General features: G+C 37.8%; 1 protein-coding gene across 1 annotated transcript in view; it reads right to left on the minus strand.

Moving 5' to 3' along the window:
* The window catches only part of LOC127429049 (collagen alpha-1(XXIII) chain-like), a 171,429-nt gene that overhangs the window by 25,171 nt on the left and 124,641 nt on the right, over positions 1 to 21,617 (minus strand). Inside the window, exons 3-7 of the mRNA XM_051677799.1 lie at positions 12,014 to 12,049; positions 5,391 to 5,398; positions 4,597 to 4,623; positions 2,544 to 2,570; positions 21 to 47 (exon numbers count right to left, since the gene is read on the minus strand). Of these exons, the coding sequence (XP_051533759.1) occupies positions 21 to 47; positions 2,544 to 2,570; positions 4,597 to 4,623; positions 5,391 to 5,398; positions 12,014 to 12,049 (125 nt within the window). The remainder of the gene's footprint in view (positions 1 to 20; positions 48 to 2,543; positions 2,571 to 4,596; positions 4,624 to 5,390; positions 5,399 to 12,013; positions 12,050 to 21,617) is intronic.

Below are 21,617 nucleotides of genomic sequence, written 5' to 3' on the forward strand. Positions count from 1 at the left end.
GCAATGACGAAAAATCTTACCTGACTGCCTTTTTGACCTGAAGGCCCCTATGAGGAGAGGACAAACATTTTTTTTCTGTGAGGTCTAAAGAGTGAGCATGCTCTATAGTGTCATTTATAGACACATGCTTTAACCATAAGGGCTGTAAACGACTGCATTATTCCTAGAGATTAGCAACATTAAAGGGATAGTTCACCCACAAATGTAAATTTTATTTCACCCTCATATTGTTCCAAACCCATAGGACTCTCTTTCTTCAGTGGAACACAAAAGAAAATAACTGGCTGAATTCAATACACTGGCAGTACCTAGAGAATCACTTTATCGCTCATTAAAGCACCCGAAAGTGTCATAAAAGTAGTCCATCGACTACTAGTATATCAATATCAATTTATCAATTTAAAGCTGAAGTATGCAATTTCTGTGCCACTGGCACCACCAAACGGAGTTGCAAAAATAAACTTTGCTTTCAAAACAGCTTTCTGAATACGCCCCCTTCTGCCGTTGATCTAACAGACAGATAGTCCTGCCCCCAACTCACGCCATTGGTCGAGTCAATGTTATTGTCTCTCTTAACGTAACGCTAAAGTAACGCTACAGTGTCACGTTTATGTGTTTTGTTCTTGTTTTCATGTCTTTTTTTTAAGTTTAGTTCCTAGTCAGGTATTGTGTTTGTGTAATGTTGGTTCTATGGTCCTTTCGTTTATGTCTGTTTTGTTTCACGTTTGATTTATGGTTTTTGGATTCCATGTTTGTAATAAACTGCACTTGGGTTCTTCACATCATCTCGTCTTCGTCTGCTTGTCATTGCCATGCCAGCAATCGTTACAGAATACCTCACCTAACCATGAACCCAGCAGTTCAACATCTACTCCTACGTCAGGGGAATCGTCCCCTGGAAGAATATGTAGAGGACTTCTGCGCTCTGGCCTGCAGGGTCGACTTTAATGAGATTGTCCTCAAGGACTGCTTCTGTTTTGGGCTGAATGAGCCGGTCTCCTCCCTGATGCCTGACGGTTGGAGTACCTACAGCCTAACTCTGTATATCGACCTTGCCCTACTGATAAGTGGTTCACCGTTCACTGTGGGGAGGCGGATAATGAGCCAGAGTCCTACTTCATGGTTGACGAGCCAGGGTCCCACGTCATGGTCACCGAGCCAGGGTCCCACGTCATGGTCACAGAGCTTGCGCCACCTTCTGCCCCGGAGCCTGAGTCTGCTCCATGCCATGTCACAGCCACGCCTGAGTCTGCTCCATGCCATGTCACAGCCACGCCTCAGCCTGCTCCATGCCATGTCACAGCCATGTCTGAGTCTTCTCCATGCCATGTCACAGCCACTCCTGAGTCTGCTCCATGCCATGTCACAGCCAAGCCAGAGTCTGCTCCATGCCATGTCACAGCCACGCCAGAGTCTGCTCCATGCCATGTCACTGCCACACCTGAGTCTGCTCCATGCCATGTCACGCCTTGGCCTGCTCCATGCCATGTCACAGCCACAACTGAGTCTGCTCCATGCCATTTCACGCCTTGGCCTGCTCCATGCCATGTCACGCCTTGGCCTGCTCCATGCCATGTCACGCCTCGGCCTGCTGCATGCCATGTCACAGCCATGCCTGAGTCTGCTCCATGCCATGTCACAGCCACGCCTCAGCCTGCTCCATGCCATGTCACAGCCATGCCTCAGCCTGCTCCATGCCATGTCACAGCCACGCCTGAGTCTGCTCCATGCCATGTCACAGGAACGCCTCAGCCTGCTCCATGCCATGTCACAGCAACGCCTCGGCCTGCGCCATGCCACGTCACAGCAACACCTCAGCCTGCTCCATGCAACGTCACAGCAATGCCTCAGCCTGCTCCATGCCATGTCACAGCAACGCCTCAGCCTGCTCCATGCCATGTCACAGCAACGCCTTAGCCTGCTCCATGCCATGTCACAGCCGAACCTCAGTCTGCTCCATGCCATGTCACAGCCAAGCTTCAGTCTGTTCCATACCATGTCTCAGCCAAGACCCAGACTGCTCCATGCCATGTCAAAAGCAAGCCTTTGCTCCATGGTCCAGGCCCGCCTCTGCTCCACGGTCCAGGCCCGCCTCTGCTCCACGGTCCAGGCCCGCCTCTGCTCCACGGTCCAGGCCCGCCTCCGCTCTATGAGCCAGCGCTCACGCCTGTCACGGCCAATGAGTCAGCATCCACACCTACCATGGCCAAGTCAGGATCCTGCCGTACCATGTTACCACGTCATGCCATGTAGCCACGTCAAGTCACCACTTTTGGGTGCTTTTTTTATGCTTTAAAATGAATCATTATCAACTGCTATTGTATGGAAATCAGTGATTGCGACATTCTTTAGAATTTCTCCTTTTGTGTTCAGCAAAAGAAAGAAAGTCATACAGGTTTGGAACAACATGAGGGTAAATTATGAGAATATTTTCATTTTTGGGTGAACTATTCCTTTAAGCCACTGCTGTTCTTGATTTCTAAAGAAACATGATCTTGTTGAATGAAATTGCATCATGACAGGTGACTGAAGGGAGTACTTACAGGTTTACCATCCATACCCAATGGACCCTGAGAGAGAAAAAGACAGAAAGAAGAGAGTAGAGAGGGAGAAACAGGGCATAAGTAAGTTCAGAGAATCACATGAATTATTACATGGTTATTTCAGGACAATCATGACAATGAATTACAAAGTGAAAGTAAAAATGGACACAGGACGTGTCCTGCTCAGATATATTGTAAACTACTCTGTAACTTACTCACCCTAAGAAAAATAATAATATAACCGAATAAAATCTTTATTTATTTCTACACAACCAGGTCATGAATTTATTTATATTATAAACGCTATAATATAAATGTACTAATATCCAATTTATTTATTTATTTCCATTACAATATTTATTTGGCTACCATAGAACAGTGTCGTGAACATTAATGGGAAAATGTCCCTGGAGAATCCTGGGCTTAAGTGCTTTGCTCAAGTGCATAATGGTGGTGGCTTATGGCTCACTTACAGGAATCAAACCAGCAACCTTTCAGTTACCAGCTCTGGGCCTTAACCACTACTAACCACCACACAACACAGGCTCCAAACAGTGAGTGGGACATAGTTAAAACAGACAACTTAATCAGAAAAACGCCATCCATCATCCCTGCCTTCAGTAAGTTTAGACGACAGCACATGGAGGTCGCTGTCCATAGCACTTAAGGTGCTGAAAGAGGTCTATGTGTATAGTTCACTGACTATAAGGCAAAGCACTTAACAAAGCTGAATGACTGACCCTTTAGAACAAATGTCATGATGATACAAATGTTCAACAAATGTCCATATGGTAGATCTAAATGCAATGACTCATTAATGAATATTTTACAAAGAACATTAAGTCAACGTGTCAACATTGTACAAACAACATAACACTGAACAAAAATAAATACAGCTTGATAGAAACAGATATTTTATCATACTCTGCCCCGTGTGTCTTTAAGCTGACCAACACGTCCTTCATCAGCCAGAAAACAAAGATAAAACAGCTGTTTGTCTTTGTTTGCGTGTGCTTGTATACCAATTCAAAAGGGCTTTCGAAATGGACAAGTGACCAGAGAGCATGCAGGGCTTGCACATGTCGTGCTGCCCAGGGAGGGGATGAAAAAGACGGATGGCTTGTGTTGCGATGGTTTTGACTGCAGTTGGAAATCCGGTAAGGGCCACATGTGGTGGAGTCCTCCACACAGTTCAGTTTGGCGCAGTTCTCTTGTTATGCTTGGAGAGACTTCACACAGGCCGATATTTCCAAATTGATCTTCATGCAGCACAAAGGCTGCCAGCACATGCAACTGATCGCATCTGGATCGTGCCAACTTGTCAAAGAGACTTCGTACAACTATGTCTTTTTTAAAAGCAGAGCTATTTGATAGTGGAAAGAACAATAATTCTCTGCACTGTAAGAGCTGAGTAATAAATGTATTGTCATTAGTAGATGTGATTGATGAAAATAGCCAATTTTACAGTACTAATTATGACTAATGACCCATTTACTGCACTGCTAACTCAAAATGTCTTTTCACATTCATGAGGCATGCAGCTGATTGTTTAAATATATAATACATTCCATATAAAAATATACTGTACATAACTCTTGGGAAAAATAAATAACTTTCTGAATAATTTGACATATTCCACCCCAACATAACCAATTTAACAATTCATTTTCCCAAAGTGAAGCATGAAGGTATTGTGTCACATCTAAAGTGAACATCAAGACAATTTAAGTCCAAGACAAAGAACAGGTTTAAGTATTAATTTAGTCTTTAAAGTCACATGCTAAATGTTATTGGCTTTTACACCCGAAACCCTTATGTTCCCAACACAGATACTGTTGGACTGATTAGAACAGGTGCTAAACTCTGTGCAAAACGTATTCACATTTTTTTTAATGATCATTCCTAATATTACCAGCAGGTGGCACACTATGAAACTTAACACTGCCTTTTCGCTGCAGTCAGAGCAAATGTACTGAGACAGTACATTTGTGTTCATTTCAGATGAAAGATGTAATTACTTGACCAGTGGAAGTGGAGAAGGAGGGACACTTACTGGGTAACCATCTCGCCCTGGAGTGCCCTGTTAGGATTAAATGAATATAAAACATTAAATGAAAAAAGTTGAAAATAAAACATTAGATATGTAGTAATAAACAGAAACATTTGTTTACCATCCAGTGTAAGGATAGGACATTAACAAAATGTGCTACATACCACATGTTCTCATAGTCTCCATTTAAAAATAAGTTTGCAATACATAAACACTGCTTATGTGACTAATTGATCATAAAAAAAATGAAACGTGTTTGGGGCAACCACGTATGTTTATACACTCTTTCCTTTTATTACTGTGGCTTTCTTCTCATGTTGCGAAATATGATGCAACTGCAGCAATACAATTTTGCTGTGCTGCAGTGTTGCTGCATTAAATAATGAAATGTAGGAGAACTTAGTTGTGTACACAAACAGATGTAAATACATAAACACACACATACAAACACATGGACATCTAGTGATTAATGTACCCTATACTTTCTGTGTGAGATTTGTATCATCTGTGGATTTTATTTATTTATTTATTTTTTTCAGGATGTGCAAAGCACGTCTGGTTATTAGAAAACAGTTGGTCAGGATGGATGCCAGACAGTGAAAAATGGAGTGAAATTGATTCAGAAATTGTCTTCTGGACCAAATATCCTCTACTAGGCCTTTCCCTCTTATCTCACCTCATTTTGCAGTAAATATGGATATAAAGCCAGCACTGGATCATGCCATGCTGTATTTGCACCTCAAGCTTCACTCACATTTGTTCTGAATTAAAGTTCCAGCGATAACAGAGGTACTTACTGGAATTCCTGAAACACAAAGAAAAACAAACAATTGTATGTAGAAGTCACATCATAATGTTACTATTATTAATCTACACAAAGTAACCTACACAAAATGTAATACTGTGCAGGATGTAATGATACTAATAATAATAAATTATACAATGATCAATATGTTTTCTGTTGCCTCTTTTCTGTCAACACGAGAAACTGAGGTTCACGTGAGTGTATCTGCCTAGAGTTCTGAAAGGAAGAGGACAATGTGTACATACAAACAACACATTTAAGTATCTGCACATGCAGAAAATCTGGTTCTGGATTATAGCATTAATCAATCAAAAGCTATTGGCACAGATCTATACAGGAATTAATTACTTTTCCACTCGTGTGCAACTTCAAATATGCCAAAAACATGTATGATGATTAAAGAAAGTGGATACCCACAAGAAAATGTTATTGCTCAGAGGTTGCTCTTTCATAGACTTACTGGGGCCTTAAATATACTTAAGTATCAATTTTGTCTCAGAAGCTTCTTAAAGAAACAAATTAAACAAATGTTGACATACAGTAAGAGTACAGAGCTATAAAATGAACATTATTTGATCTTGGAAGAATTTAATGAGAAATCTTGAAATCTTGAGTTCATAGTGAAATCTCAGATTTTTGATTGCAGACTTCAGTATCTTATGGTCTTTTTCCCTGGAGAAAAATCTCAGAAGCAGGACTCAATTTGCTCTCCTTTTAATCTCGTCACTGTCTAGCATCTCAGAACACTAAAAAAAAACACACAAACATGATAGTCCAGCCTACAACAAGATAGTCCAGCCTAAAACATTTATAAATTAATAAATGACACCACAACCATTTATGTAACCCTATATACTATGTAATCATGAATCGCCACACATATAAAAACTCCTCAATTCCAACAACACAATAATAAGACAACAATAACCATAAAACGCCAATAAAAACAACACCAATCGTTAGTATTCACGATAGCATGCCCACTTGCCGCTCTGTCAATGACGATGCCTTGTGTCCCGTAACCGGGTGCTTCCCAGGCAGTCTCTGGGGTCTCTGCGTAGCTACATTAGCTCAGAGCACTTTCTGTTATGTTGTTTAAACATGATTTAATAATATATTAATAATAAATCCTAATAATTCAAGATGCACTGTTGAAGAATGTGGCAATTATGGTTTATTTAAACTGCAAAGGTGAATCATTCATTAAAACTGCTGTGCCAGGGGGCCTGGGTAGCTCAGTGGTAAAATACACTGGCTACCACTCCTGGAGTTTGCTAGCTCGCTAGTTCGAATCCCAGGGTGTGCTGAGTGACTCCAGCCAGGTCTCCTAAGCAACCAAATTGGCCCGGTTGCTAGGGAGGGTAGAGTCACATGGGGTAAACTCCTCATGGTTGCTATAATGTGGTTCGTACTCAGTGGGGCGTGTGGTAAGTTGAGTGTGGTTGCCGCGGTGAAGCCTCCACATCTCAGTGGCAACTTGCTCAACAAGTCACGTGATAAGATGTGCAGGTTGACAGTCTCAGATGGGGAGGCAACTGGGATTCGTCCTCCGCCACCCAGACTGAGGTGAATCACTATGTGACCATGGGGACTTAAAAGCACATTGGGAATTGGGCATTCCAAATTAAAAAAATAAATAAATAAATAAAATAAATAAAAAAAAAAAACTGCTGTGCCAGACGTGAAGGGGAAGGAGAATTTATGTGCATGTCATGTGTTTCTACAAAAAAGTCTTCCACATAGGATGCTCCTGTGCTTCATTGCTCAAGCCTCCTCTTCACAGTGCATTTAGGGAATTAATACGTCCTTCACGATCGGTTTCCTGCACACAGGCTCGATGATGGAGGAGCGAGGAAACGAGTATAAACAATTAAAGAAATGAGGAGCACCCCTGCTGCTGTTGATTATGCTTGGGGATTAACCATTGGCTGTTGTATTCAAATAATTAATGAGGCAGGTCTGTGCAAGGTTTGGGGACTATTTAGGGATGCTATTAATAGTTATTTATATGTAATTTGGGGTTATAATTCTGTTTCATGTTCAGTTCAGTGTTAAATATGCAATTTTATGTTACATGACAATGTGATATCTTGCGTTACTCTTGGGAGATCAGTGTTACTTTGAGTTATTGCAGTGTGTAAATTCTGGCATGTTTAAGCTAAGAGAGGAAAAAGCTCCCAAAAACTACCTTGTTAATTAATAATTTCTTGCTTTAGGGGGGCACAGTGTGTCACCTTGGGGAGCACTGCCCCCTATTGCCCATCCTTGGCGATGAGTGCAGCGAGAGGCTATGCATTAACATAGATATTTTGCACTTAGAAGATCAAATTGTGTTGTTCTGAGAAAACAGAACTACGTGTTTACCTGCACTCAGTTGGTGCAGACTCAACAGATTTCAGCAACAGTTTGTGAATCTGGAGAATTCTTAATGAATTTAGGTACAAAGAAAGTCCAAGGAATTCCAGCAGTGTGAACGATCTTGTGTCCCAAAGCGCATTCTTGTGAAATAACAAGTTCATATTATATGCTGGTCTTCAGTGTAACATGATCAATTCTGATTTAACAATAAGTTGTTTCAGCCTCACAAAATCATGTGGTCGATACTGGCAAAGCTGAATCATGCTTGTAATGGAAAATGCACTTGGATTCATGCAGAGGTTATGCTTTTGCCAAACCCTTGATTGAGTGTCACAAGTCTCATAAGAAGACTTCTGGATTAGTATTTCCTATGCTGCATAGCTTCCTTTTCTCATGATCAGTGCAATGAGCATAATGCAGTCATTGACATTTCTCTGCTTTGATGCCTGAAAGATGTGATAGTAAGGATGGAATTAGGGTTGCAGCAAAATTTTGCCCACCGAAAATGTTTTGAATACCAGTCATAAAAACGGAACGAACTATTAATCTTGGAATGTTACGGAATTTAACATATTTGTGATAATTAATGTTTAATGTTCAATTAATCTGATTAAAATTGTGATTTTTTCCTAGTGTAATGATTAAACCACAAAAGGCTGAAATATAATGAAATTAATTTACAGTCTGAATGTGCTGCTTCAAAAGGAATGTGTAAAGCCATCCGCTCATACACTAATGACACCTCATCATAAGCATAAGCATCATGTGCGCTCTGTTTGTAATAGATAACAGACAGCAGAGCGTGCATTAAGCTTGAAGCCCGCAGCACATGTAGACTATGTATTTTCATAATTAAATCACAGTCTTTTGTGATTTAGTAAGCACATTTAAGCAATATAGCGAACTGCCTTATCCTGAGGTGTGAAGCACCTCTCAAACTGGTTCATTTGTTTTTCCGCAAAAATAGAAGCTCAATTTAACTAGACAAGTGAATTTGAATTGGGCCCTATACTTTAATATCCAATTATAGAATCTTTGATAGGAAGGTAAAGTAGCATGCATGTGAAATGATCCATATTTAATTGTATACAATGAAAATGACGATGGATGATATATTGACAGAAAAGAGATTGCATTTATGAGGCTCATGCAGCCTCCCTGTATGTGTGCTGAAACTCTTGCATAGAAAACCAACAGGACAAACACAACAGCACAAACTCATTTATGGAAGCACAACATGGTCAAAATGCAAAAACAATTGCAAATTCATTAAAGTGAATAGTGCATTTATCAACACAGCCATAATTGTTTTACATTTTTCTTATATATATATATATATATATATATATATATATATTGTATTATACCATATTTTAAAAGTAGTTGAAGATTTTGTATTATTGCCAACTAAAGGGAAAACAAGTGTAATCAGTTGTTAAATATTATATATAATAATAATGAATATTATATATATATGTATGTATGTATTTATAATAATAATAAAAATAATGAACATAACTAAAAATAATTGTCATCAATACTATAATATTAATAAGATGTGTTTAGTTATTACTAGCCAAGGCTAATTAAAAAATAAATAAAAAATGTGTCCCAGTGTGTCCAGAATTTTCAGTTTTGGCCAATTATTTTCATTTCGGTGCATCACTTTGTGGAATGTGACACTGAATGGATGCAGTTCTGCAAGGATCCTGATCTGCCCTGGACACAATCAGAGGTGAGTAAACAAGCGATAACTTCGATAAGTAATAAGACCTCTTTAAGGATGTTCATTCTCACAGTAATGCAGGAGAACTCTGTCGTGGTGAATAGAGGGAGTAAGGGAGGCAGAGAGAGAGTGAGTGAGTGATAGAGTGAGTTCAGGTCAGGAGCTACAGGAGAGGAGCTTTTTATTGAGACCAGGCTGTGTGTTTTGGAGGTTGTCAGTCCATACATCATCACTGACAACCAAAGTGATCAAACACAGAACAAAGACACAGTTCTTCCTGTCTGACGGTGTGTGTGGATATCTCTGTGTGTACATATGGTATGTATATGAGGTCCATATCTGTTTGAGATCAGTTTTACTCTCCACATGATTAACATGACATAAAGAATTTGAGCTTTGTCCATTAGCATTACCACTTCTTTTGTGTGATATATTGTCTTGTTCATTATATCATGAACAAGACAGTAAGACTGAAGTTGAACATCGCGAGGCTGTCAACAAAGGTATTTGACCATCAGTGCAGTGGTCCTACAGCAGAAATTTGTATCTCTCTTATTTACTGCCACCCCCAAGCATTAATCAAAAATGGGCTATTATGCTATAAATATGATTTCCAGATACTGATGAATCAACTTTATACAGCCTCCAAGGGACTAATAAAATGCTGTTTTATTGACCAGAGCTGTCTGTAAATAGAGCTGCGCAATACAGTTTACAAATTTGTATTGTAAAAAAATAAAAATAAAAAATTAATTGAAATAGCGCTTTTCAAAATGCATATTTTTTCAAATCAGATTTACAGAAAATCATGCCTTCATGTCTTAACCTCCTGAGACCTGATCATGACTGCTGTGTGCATTTTCCATTTCCCTTTTTGATTTGTAACTAGTAGCACCTACTAAACATGCAAAAAAAAAAAAAAAAAAAAAAAAAAAAAAAGATTTAAAGAAAAATTCTAGAGCAAATTGTTTTCTAAAAATTTATAGCAACATATGTGGACAGCAGGACTAAGTTGTGGAATGTTGAAACTTTTTTATAGATTTTTTATTTATTTTTTTTAAATATTAAATTGTTTTTATTATGTTTCCAGGAGTGTTGGTTATTCATGTTTTTGAGATGTTACAGGCATTACATCAGAAATGAGCATAATTAATTCTGATTCAAAGTAATGGCCAGCATCATCCAGTCACTGCCAACCATGTTAAAATAAAATTATACATTATAAATTCTGAATCTATGTACTGCTTGCCATTGTCCCATGTCTGACAAACATGTTGAGTGGTCCAAACATCATCTGCTGCCTGAAACTGAACTTTTGGTCGGATTTTAGGAGTGAATGCACTTAGCTGCATAGAGAGCTATAGGATGCTCCCTTGCTCCCTATTTAGGTAATGACTTAACCTCAGGATCCTGCCTGTCTGCACTGATCTCAGAACAGTTCGAAATGCACCTTATTTTCATCCTAACTACATATAAAGCCTCGGAAAGCAAGATTTTTCAGCCTTTTGATGAACCCATTGATTTTCAATGTGATAATGCGCAGTAAATAAAGGATTTCTAAGGGAAAAAAATTTGCTAAAGTGCACATTAATGTACATTGTGTTTAGCAGTGTGGCATTTTACGATAAATCACTCAAATAAATAAATGGCATATAGGATAAACTAGAGACTCTAGAGAAAAAAGAGACGACTAGCCAAACTCTGCTGTGGTCAGCGCCATGTTGTTTTGTCACAAGACACCGTTTGTCGAAAGTTTAACCCTTTACTGACAGCACAGAGTCTCGTGAACTAAGATCAGTCGATTTAAATTAATTTAAATTATGCGTTGCGTACAGCAAAGCAAAATACACCGTCCATGCATGTGTACATGGGGTCGTACAAGGTTAAAACCACCAGTGAGCAAGCCAAAGGCTGTGGCAAGGGGAAAAAATCATTAAGATGTTTAGGTAGAACCATGCCACAAAATTCATAATATGACTTTAGAATAGACAGACAACTAGCAATCCACATTCCTTACAATATTTCTGGCCTAATTATGGGCACTTTTGTCTGATCATGGTGATGTCAACTTAGAACCACTCTCAGGTTCCAGAGGTTAAGAGATCAGCACTAAAACAAACAGCATGCTGTGAAAATGAGTGAAAGACAAGAACTTCTCTTTTTGACCTCCACTGAGCAGTGTGATAGAAATGTCACTGTGACTACCAATGAGAACAAGACTTCTCCCAACCGCATAATAGAGATGGACATTTCCATCTGTACAACGGTTTATCAAAGAAATATAAATCAAACATGACAAGAAGAATGAAAGGTCTGGAACACAAGAGAGGGTATTGAGAGTCTTTCTCTTGGAGTGTGTATTAGGCAGGAACACAGCTGAAATTGCTTAACATTCATTTTAGTGTAATTTTTATGGTTTAGGTGTGGCTCTCTTTCAAACAAAGAGATGTGTACAGTTCTTCCTCTGAACAAATGTGTGTGTGATGTACAACAAGAGAAAGGATCTTTAGAAAGCTGTGCTTGGAACTCACCAGGGTTGCCTTTTCTTCCCCGCTTTCCTGGAGGACCTGTGGACAGAGAGTGAAATATGTGTTATTGTGATATATACAGTTTATATATATAAAAAAAGCAAGAAATTATATGGTTTGAAGTGAATGGTGGGGTCAAGCAGAATCACTAGCTTCGAGTCTTTTCACAGGTCACCTTTGATGCCCAGATAAAATCTGTAACTGTCCTTCATTGGCTCTGCCGATATCGTTGAACCTCTCGTCATTGTGAGAAAGACAACACATCCTTTTCCGTTGGCTGACTGATAGTTCTGGGTGGACAATCCTGGTTTCCACCCAGAACTATCAGTTCATCCCAGATAAGAGCGGTGGGAAAAGACGGCTTGTGTCAGACACAAGGAAATCTTTGCATCCCTTCCAGTTTCAGCACAATGAATGACATCACATAATTCCGATCAAGCTTCTCACAATGTAGCATAAAAGAGAAAGAGCTGCCAGTCAGCTTGAATTTAGAAGATGTGCCCAAAAGATCCCAGAAGCTTTAAGAGAAGTTCCTAAAATTGGGGTTACCGCATTTGGCTAGAAAGTATATGCTTTTCGTTTAAACTATCGACACCACATGATCACTACAACTAGACATGTACGCCACAATGCTAGGGTGTTGTGCGTAATGGTCCAATCGCTGAGACAAGCGAAAGCACACCTCTTCACAATAAGCTGCACAAATTCAGGTGCCATTCATATCCATACCGCAAATGATATGGGACGAGTTACATGCTTAATTAACACTTAGGATTTGGTTTTGTTCAAATTCCTAACCATAAGTATTAGCAATAAGAACAGCAATCCTTGCCACACACACAGCAAGTATTGATGCACAGCAAGTATAATCAAACTAATTCAAATTGAAATAAGCTGATATTGTTATTTTGTCTGAGGAGGGATCCTCTCCCCAGTTCCCTGCACTTCTCAATTCCATAATCCATCTGTATCCATTTATCACTCCAATTCCCTGTGTCATAACCCAACACAGAACACAAAAAATACCCAGCATTTACAGTATCAAATACATGACACTTCTACCTTAAGGTGCATACTTCTCTCAAGATGCACCACCATTTTACAGCTGTTTACTAGTCTTAGTTCTGGCCTTATCAAAGATGCTGTGCATCTGATCCACATGGACAGGACTCTTTGAGTCCTTATGGTTCCACTTTCTCTACTGGGACGTACATTCAATTGACTGAGTTAGTGGTAAGTGAGGTATGGCATTTCTCTGTATTGCCAAACAATGGTGTACAATAAACATGTTGTCACCAGACACTTCCAAACACATTGATCCCCCAAATGTTCCCCCTAACCCCAAAATTCACAACAGGCTCCATGTTAAATGTGGAACCAGATTCATTCAATATTTTTTACTTGCATGAAACAGATTTGGTTGTATCAATATAGAAGGACGATATTGTTTTATCACATAAATGCGCTGTATCTGGTGTTAGTTATCATGTGAGGGTCTTACACAAACATTTTCATCTGAAAATAGTATTGAGAGACAGGTTCATGCACTGAATGAACCTGCACTGGCAGACATAATGTCTGGTTTTGAATATGTGGGTATCATATGCAGTGTTTCCCCTATATGCATTTTGCAGCAGCACTGCGCCACTGCTGAATTATGAGCCGCATAACAACACGTGTCAAACTCACTTCATTTCAAATGGCCCGCAAGCTCATTTCTGAAATGTAGAATGGCAGGGTATTGCAACGTTTCACTGAACAATCAGATAGCGCTTTCCTTATGAATATTAATGAGCCTTCCCCTGTCATCTGTATGTTTTGGAGCACATATTGCTCGCTTCAAAAGCAGAATGAAACAGCGCTTCACGGATCGGTTATCAACATGGCTCATTCATGGATAAAGCAGAACGAGTGCAGAGCAGGTGCAGTAATTCGTGGACTGGTCTTAACCGAACAACAGACTATCTTAAATGTGCCTGTGAACCAGTGAGATGCACAGCAGGGATCGCAAAACCAGTTTGAATGTGGTACAGAATTGTCTTTTGCAAAACTCTTATGTCCCACTGATGAAACTTGTTTAAAACAAACAGCCCCCACATTCTAAATGGCACTGACAAAGAAAACAGGAGAAAAAATAAATTAGAAGGCTTTTCATTCTCAAATCACAACGCTTACAAAACTTTACCATGGATTTACTGCATTAACACTAACTTTACTGTATTACCTATGGTAGTTGTGACAGAAAAACTTTCTAAATGTATTTAGATTGGTGTTTTTTCATTACAAAAATTCCATAGTTCTTTATATAGAAACTATAGTTACTAACCACAGTAGTGAGGAACCATGCATGGTTTTACATGGTTACCATGAACTATTACAAATATCATTATTAAAACTATGGATACTATGGAAGAACTACAGGTATGGTGCATTTTCATAACTATGGACCAAGCTATCAGTTTTCCATCTGTGTAAAATCTGTACTCTTGTAATTCTCTCTGATTGTAGGAAAATGTAAGTTATTTTGTTTGCCTTCAGAAATTCCAAGAGATAACTGTAGTTTAATTAGTAGGAGCCTGATGAAAGGAATCTGTAAAGAAGACCCAACTTATTCACACTGTCAGAATATTTCAAATTAGCCATATAAAAATGAGGTGTTAATTTTTTCCACAGATGTTACTGTTGTTAATATCATACTTTTCATCTGCATCCCAACCTCAAAATCAATGCTGTACTGTTAATTGTGCATTTCAATGCACATAACATGTAATATTATTTGCATGGGTGCTACAAAAGCAGGTGCTGGTGCCACATTTTCAAAGGGCTCTTTGAGGGCACAAATAAACCCTGATGTGGCCCAGGCTGAAATTGAGTTTGACACCCATGTTTAAATCTATTCTTTGACCAACACGCATTAATACGGGCCTGGCGTTGCAGGCTTGTGGACGCATGTACAACAGCACCGCTACTAATAAAAATCCTAGGGGAAACACTGCATATGGAAGACATTTTGCACACTGCACTGTACGATCTCTGGTAACCTATACCAACACCCTCATAATGTCTCGCATAAACATCAGCTCCCCTCAACGGGGCACGAGATGGGCGTAGGAAATATATCGCAGAGAAAAGCTGCTAGGCCTTTTTTAGCTTATGCATTTCTAACTCTTGAAATTACCCTAGCCAAATTGAAACCACTATAATGCCTATCACAAGTTTACCTTAAACACAGAAACTGCATTAACCAAAAAAAGGCTGGTTGACGAAACAAATTTTAAACATACCTAACTAAACAATTAAGCCCAATTAGTAACCAGTCGATGGCCGATTATAGCTGTGCTTTCCAATGCAGTACGGTGGAGCTTTATCAATTTCAGCACCTAATACTCTCTTATCTGAAGAACTGCATCCACATAATGATAAACAAATTAATGAATTTTGAGTTATGGTCGGTCAAAATCTACATTTGGTAAAAGCGGAAAAGAGATTTTAGTGTAAAGCCTGATGTCTGGCCAGAAAGCCTGACTGTTAAGGCCTTTTGGTACTGTGGATAGCTTTTGGCATTCCTCAGAGATGGACTACAGACAGTCCTGTTCATACTTGAGTCTCCAATGCTCTCCCGAAAAGCCTCCTCAGGCTCAGTGCGGTCAAAGACAAAAGCTCAAATCTGATTTACAAGAGTTGAAATAAGGGCCCATTATTAGCTACCAACGGTGCTTTATGTAAAGTATTAGCTCTCCTGAAACCAGGAGCAGGAGTGAGACGTGCCTTTTCAGCATGAGGGATCGAATGTGTGTGTATATATATATATATATATATATATATATATATATATATATATATATATATATATATATATACACACTTCCGGTCAAAAGTTTTGAAACACTTGACTGAAATGTTTCTCATGATCTTAAAAATCTTTTGATCTGAAGGCGTATGCTTAAATGTTTGAAATTAGTTTTGTAGACAAAAATATGATTGTGCCACCATATTAATTTATTTCATTATAAAACTAAAATTTAATAAAAATAAAAAATAAGTTTTTGAAATTGATGACTTGGACCAAATAATAAAGAAAAGCAGCCAATAAGTGCCCAACATAGATGGGAACTCCTTCAATACTGTTTAAAAAGCATACCAGGGTGATACCTCAAGAAGTTGGTTGAGAAAATGTCAAGAGTACATTTCTGCAAATTCTAGGCAAAGGGTGACTACTTTGAAGATGCTAAAATATAACACAGTTTTGATTTATTTTGGATTTTGTTTAGTCACAACATAATTCCCATAGCTCCATTTATGTTATTCCATAGTTTTGATGACTTTACTATTATTCTAAAATGTGAAGAAAAAATAAATAAAATAATAATAATACAAAAATGAGTGTTTCAAAACTTTTGACCGGTAGTGTGTATATATATATATATATATATATATATATATAAAATGCTGAATATTATGTATAATAATGCTATGGGGGAATATAATCCTTATGTTAAATGTCATGTCTGATTTGATTTCTTCAGTAAATTATTATTATTTAACTGGATAGGCATACACTTCCATTAAATAGCCTATGCATTTTTTTTTTTATTTTTTATATTTAGATGTTAAATTGAAAATTTAAATTGAAAAAATAAAAATAAAATTTAAATTTAAAATATTTTAAATTTTAATAATCAGTGACAGTATGTAAGCAGCATATGCATCTAACAAAATTCTGTATTTTCAGTAAGCAGAATTATTAGCTAATATTTCTATTTGGTGTCACAATTGCCCTGTTCTGGGCGGATTTTTAGTCCAAATACATCTCTGATCGATCATTTAGCACTTTTAAGAAAAGTAATTTTAGCTATATTTTTAAGGCAACAATGTTTTGGATATAACTATAAAGTAATAATAATAATTGTAAAAAAACTTTCAAACTTAACTTTTCTTGATTCAGGATTAGTTTAAAGAATCGTGAAACAAACCGAACTGTGAGTTCAGTATCGTGAACCGAACCGAATCATGAGATGAGTGAACTGTTACACCCCTAATTAATAATAATAATAATAATAATAATAATAAACAATTCTTTTGCTGAGTCATTCGGCCTAGTTTTTATTGATAGGATGTTTACCAAGCAATGTAGCAACTTGTTGCAGTAATCAACAAAATAACTTGGAGCATATTTTTGGCTGTTTTACAATAGCTTTGAACGTCGTCTAATCAAACTTTAGAGCTGGAACAGTCTGTTTTATAAAGTGAATAATTAGCAATGGACCTTAATCAGATCCTCATTGTTAGTGTAGTTAAAGTCCATCCTTTACACACACACCGAAAGCAAGTGGGTTCTTCATATCCTGCGCCGACAACCAGTAATTTTAAACGCAGCAAGTTATTGAAATCCGGCACATTCATGGTAGACATTTCCTTTGTGAATGCTTTTAGACCAACATGAGTGTACTTAAAAAGGTGCAACCCCTTGATAACATTTGCACCTAGCTTTCAAAAAGGCTTAGCGTTAATTAATTCCTTAAAACTACGATTGCAAAGTATTGTCAGGTGCTTGGATAAGGGCTCCGGCCCTTCATCAGTGTTGTATTAGCGGTGTGAGAGTGTGTTATTAATAGGCTCTTTTATTCTAAATTCCTTGGCCATTAATTGAACAGGTGTTACATGTTAAGTCGATAATTTTTAACACAAGAGAACAGGCTCATTTGGCAGAAAGGGTGTGAAAAGAGGGAGGAAAGAGCAGTTAATTGCCCCGTCTTTACCCACCCACCCGGGATCAAATTCAGACCAGACTGAGATGAAGACGGCTGATCCACATCTTAAGATATCCCGCCGCCAACATCAACCAATAGTTGAAATCTTTAAAACAGGTTTTGCTTTTTCTTGTACCATGGATGTGCTTTTTACACTCAAATGTTGAACTAATTCTCTTTATGACACATTGAGGTTTTTTGTTTTGCTAAGGTGTTTGTTTAGTGATATTTCTCCAGTTTACGCACATCCCTGCAATTCCTGACCTAGGAGAACTCGGCTAGTCAAACAGCATTGATGATTGGTTAAAATTAATTATAGATGTGGTCTGGATGTTAAATTATTCACTTATTATCTTCAACAATATAATTTTACAAAAATGCACGTGGTGTACTGTAAACGCCGGCTTCTTTCGCCTAGGTTGCTTTAGTTCGTTCAGCAGAATAAAGTTCAGCAGCTTCCATTGTATAAATTAGGCTTTAGTAAGACTGCAAGGGTGATATGAGCTTACTATATTTTTAGTCTAGGCTTTTTGTAAAAACAAAATAAATAAATAAATAAATAAAAATAAAAAATTAACAAAGATCAAAGACTGGAATGAAGACCGTGACAAAATTAAATATTATTAACAAAAAAAAAAAAACAGAAGACGAAAAATGTATAAAGCAAGCATGGCAAATGTTCAAAGCATCTACCTTATGGTCTAATCTGTATAGCTTTCAACAGATCTCTTTTTATTTGTGTAATGACTAGGGTGTATCTCGGCAGCTAAACAGCTATGTTGCCTTTAAATGCTGCATAGTACATTAAAATGGCTATATTATTATATACATGTAGGCCTACTACCTACAACTTTCTTTTTTTTTTTTACAATGTGAAACAGTATATAATATGCAACAACACATTGTAATTGTCAATTTCACCATGTTATTTGGTGAGTGGCATCCAGTTCTATCAGAAATAAATACAATAATTTTGCATTGCAAGTAGAAAAATGTATTTAGGCAATTGTCATACTATTTACAGTACACATACTACATACTGCAGAAATAGTAAGAGTATGTATGCTGTTTCGAACATAGCCCAGTACACAATACACTGGAAAAGTAAGTGTTCTGCTATATCATTCCCCTTGTTAGAAGTTCAGTGCAGATCAGTGCGCCCCTCTATACCTGCAACTGTATACAAAGAAATGGCTCACAGCGGCCATGATAGATAAAAGAATCTAAATCAAGTCTCTGCTTAGACTGTTATTTATGGTGGCTATAAATGGATATCAAGTGCTTGGACATTTTGCGAAAAACCAACCAACCAACCAACCAAACACAACCATGGTCTTGATTGTGATATAATATGATCCATATAAGCTGTTCAGCTGCAATTACACATGGTTAAAGAGCTGAAGCAATGAATCAATCAAGATATTACGGTGTGCAGTCTGTTGTGAGGTCCTCAAAGAACATAAGAAAAACAAGTCGCCGAACCAATGAATGGATCAAAAGAAGGAGGAAATGTAATCCGCTTTGGAGGATAAAATAAAATATAATGGCAAAGATTTTTTGAAAATTGTCTGCAGTCTCCAACCAAGTATTTTACACACTTACTGTAATCCATATCAACCCTGTTGAAAAAACAGCATTGCTTGTTGCCAGCATATATTGTGTTTTGGACTCTGGTCCACAGTATGGGATGCTGGTATGATTGTGTTCCTACCAGGTTCCTTAACAAGTTTAACTAACAAGTCTACCTTAGTCACCCAGCTTTATCAGAAAGACCATGCTAAACACCAGCATTTTTTGCTGGTGAACAATATGGCTATGCCGGTCCACCAGCTACACCAAACCAGCACTAATGGAAAAAAGGAATTCATTTTGGTCTAAGCTGGTCTTTTCAGCAGAAAATTCACCCTCCAAAAATGCTTAATTCTTTTTGAAGCAGTGTATTATGTATTATGAAAAATCTGGAAAGACAACTAAAATGGAAACATCTTGCTTTACAGCTGTCTGTAACAATAGCTGTCTTAGTTAAACCCAGAAACACCAGAGATCGCTGGATGGAATATGCAACTACAGCAAAACAAGGTCTGCTCTCTCCCATGACTAGCTTTGAATAATGGCACACTGTATTCTCTGTCCGTTGTTTAAATTAACTGATGTGGTTGGAAAGAGCTCGGGCTGCTATAATCGTATCATAATCGCTAACGTATGGCCCCACGAGGTGAGCAGGCGAACGGCCTTACAACCTAATTTATTGAATCACGCTTTGCTAGTAAATTGTAATGACAGATAGCAACAGTCAGGCCTCCCTATTCTGTCTGGGATTACTTGGATACTAATTTTGTTACTTACAGAACATGATTTTTTATCTAAAAATGATGCATAGTCAGAATCGTAACACAAATAAACTAATTCTACTATTTGCTTCATTACTGACAAGTATGGCCTTACTACTTATAATGTAATGTGGGTGTCAGAGCATCTGTCAAACAATGGCAGCTGGTGCTTATCAAAAGTGGGAAAGCACAGACTATAGACCCTTTTCAAAGACTGTTATGACGTATTTCCACCTTATTTAGTAGCGCAAATATATCAAACCTTTTTATTAGTGATGTCCCGATAACATTTTTTTGAGAACGAGAACCGATACTTCCTTTTTGATCCTCATTGAAACAGAGTCCGATACCTGATTTTTTGTTTTAGTTTTTATGAAACTCCATATCAACCGTTAATTTCAAATTTATCATCAAAATGGTGTTTAAATAAATGGAGTGTCTATTTACACTAAGTGCAAATAGCCCATCTTGTTGGCAGAGGCTATTTACACTAACTCTGCCCACCACTGCTCAGACCAAACTCAAGACAGCCACGACAGATTTATTTGGGGTCAACTGCTGATCAAATGAAGGAGGGCATATTTGAATTTTTCACGATGGGGCAGAGACATTAAACTGGTTAATGGGTTAGACATTTAGTGGATTAAGAGATTGGATAATTAAGTGACTGTTTACACTCCAATAGTCTGGTGGAAACACAGGATTTTATAGCAAACTGTGCCCCCATGTGCAGCTGTAGTAGCTCTGGGTGTAATGATGGTATGAGTATGTGTTGTCCGGGTTTGAATCCCACCCCTTGACATACTTTTTCCCATGTCTCTACTCTTAATATTTCCTATAATACTACTTACAGTAATAAATAAAAGAGATTCCTCACAATGATTCTGTCTCAGTGAAGGTTGGGGTGTTGAGAGAAGGATTTGATCCAGATAAAATTAACCACGGATTTACTATGATACTATGGTTACTGTTGTAAAACCATGGTTAATTTTTGTAAGGTAGGGTTAAGGGTAGGGGTTGGTGTAGGGTATCTGTGGGGCTCCAAATAAACACAATAAAAATGCTGCAGTGATGCCACTATACTGTTTGTTAGTAAACAGGGGTGTAAGAGTATCTGCCACTATTTGCACTAGAGTGCAAATAGCATCTGTTGCTATTTGCACTTAGTTTAATATTTACACTAAGTGCTATTTGCACTTAGTGTAAATAGCATCTATCGCTATTTGCACTTAGTGCAAATAGCCTCTGCCTTAAATAAATCAGTTTATTAAAACGTTAATCAAATGAAAATATAACAATGAATTTTCAACATAATATTGCATTATTTTTATCAAATGAATTGCATTTATACAGAATCTCACAGCACATTCCAAAATACAGCAGTTGAGTTATGTTTTGTCAAATAAAGTGCTGCATAACAGAGCATCACAGATATTGCTTAAATATAATACAATTACTATTGATTTATTATTATTAGTAGTAGTAGTAGTAGTAGTATTACAGTGAATATTACATAACTTTACAGTA

This window comes from Myxocyprinus asiaticus, chromosome 38 (genome assembly GCF_019703515.2).
Source record: "Myxocyprinus asiaticus isolate MX2 ecotype Aquarium Trade chromosome 38, UBuf_Myxa_2, whole genome shotgun sequence".
NCBI lineage: Eukaryota > Metazoa > Chordata > Actinopteri > Cypriniformes > Catostomidae > Myxocyprinus > Myxocyprinus asiaticus.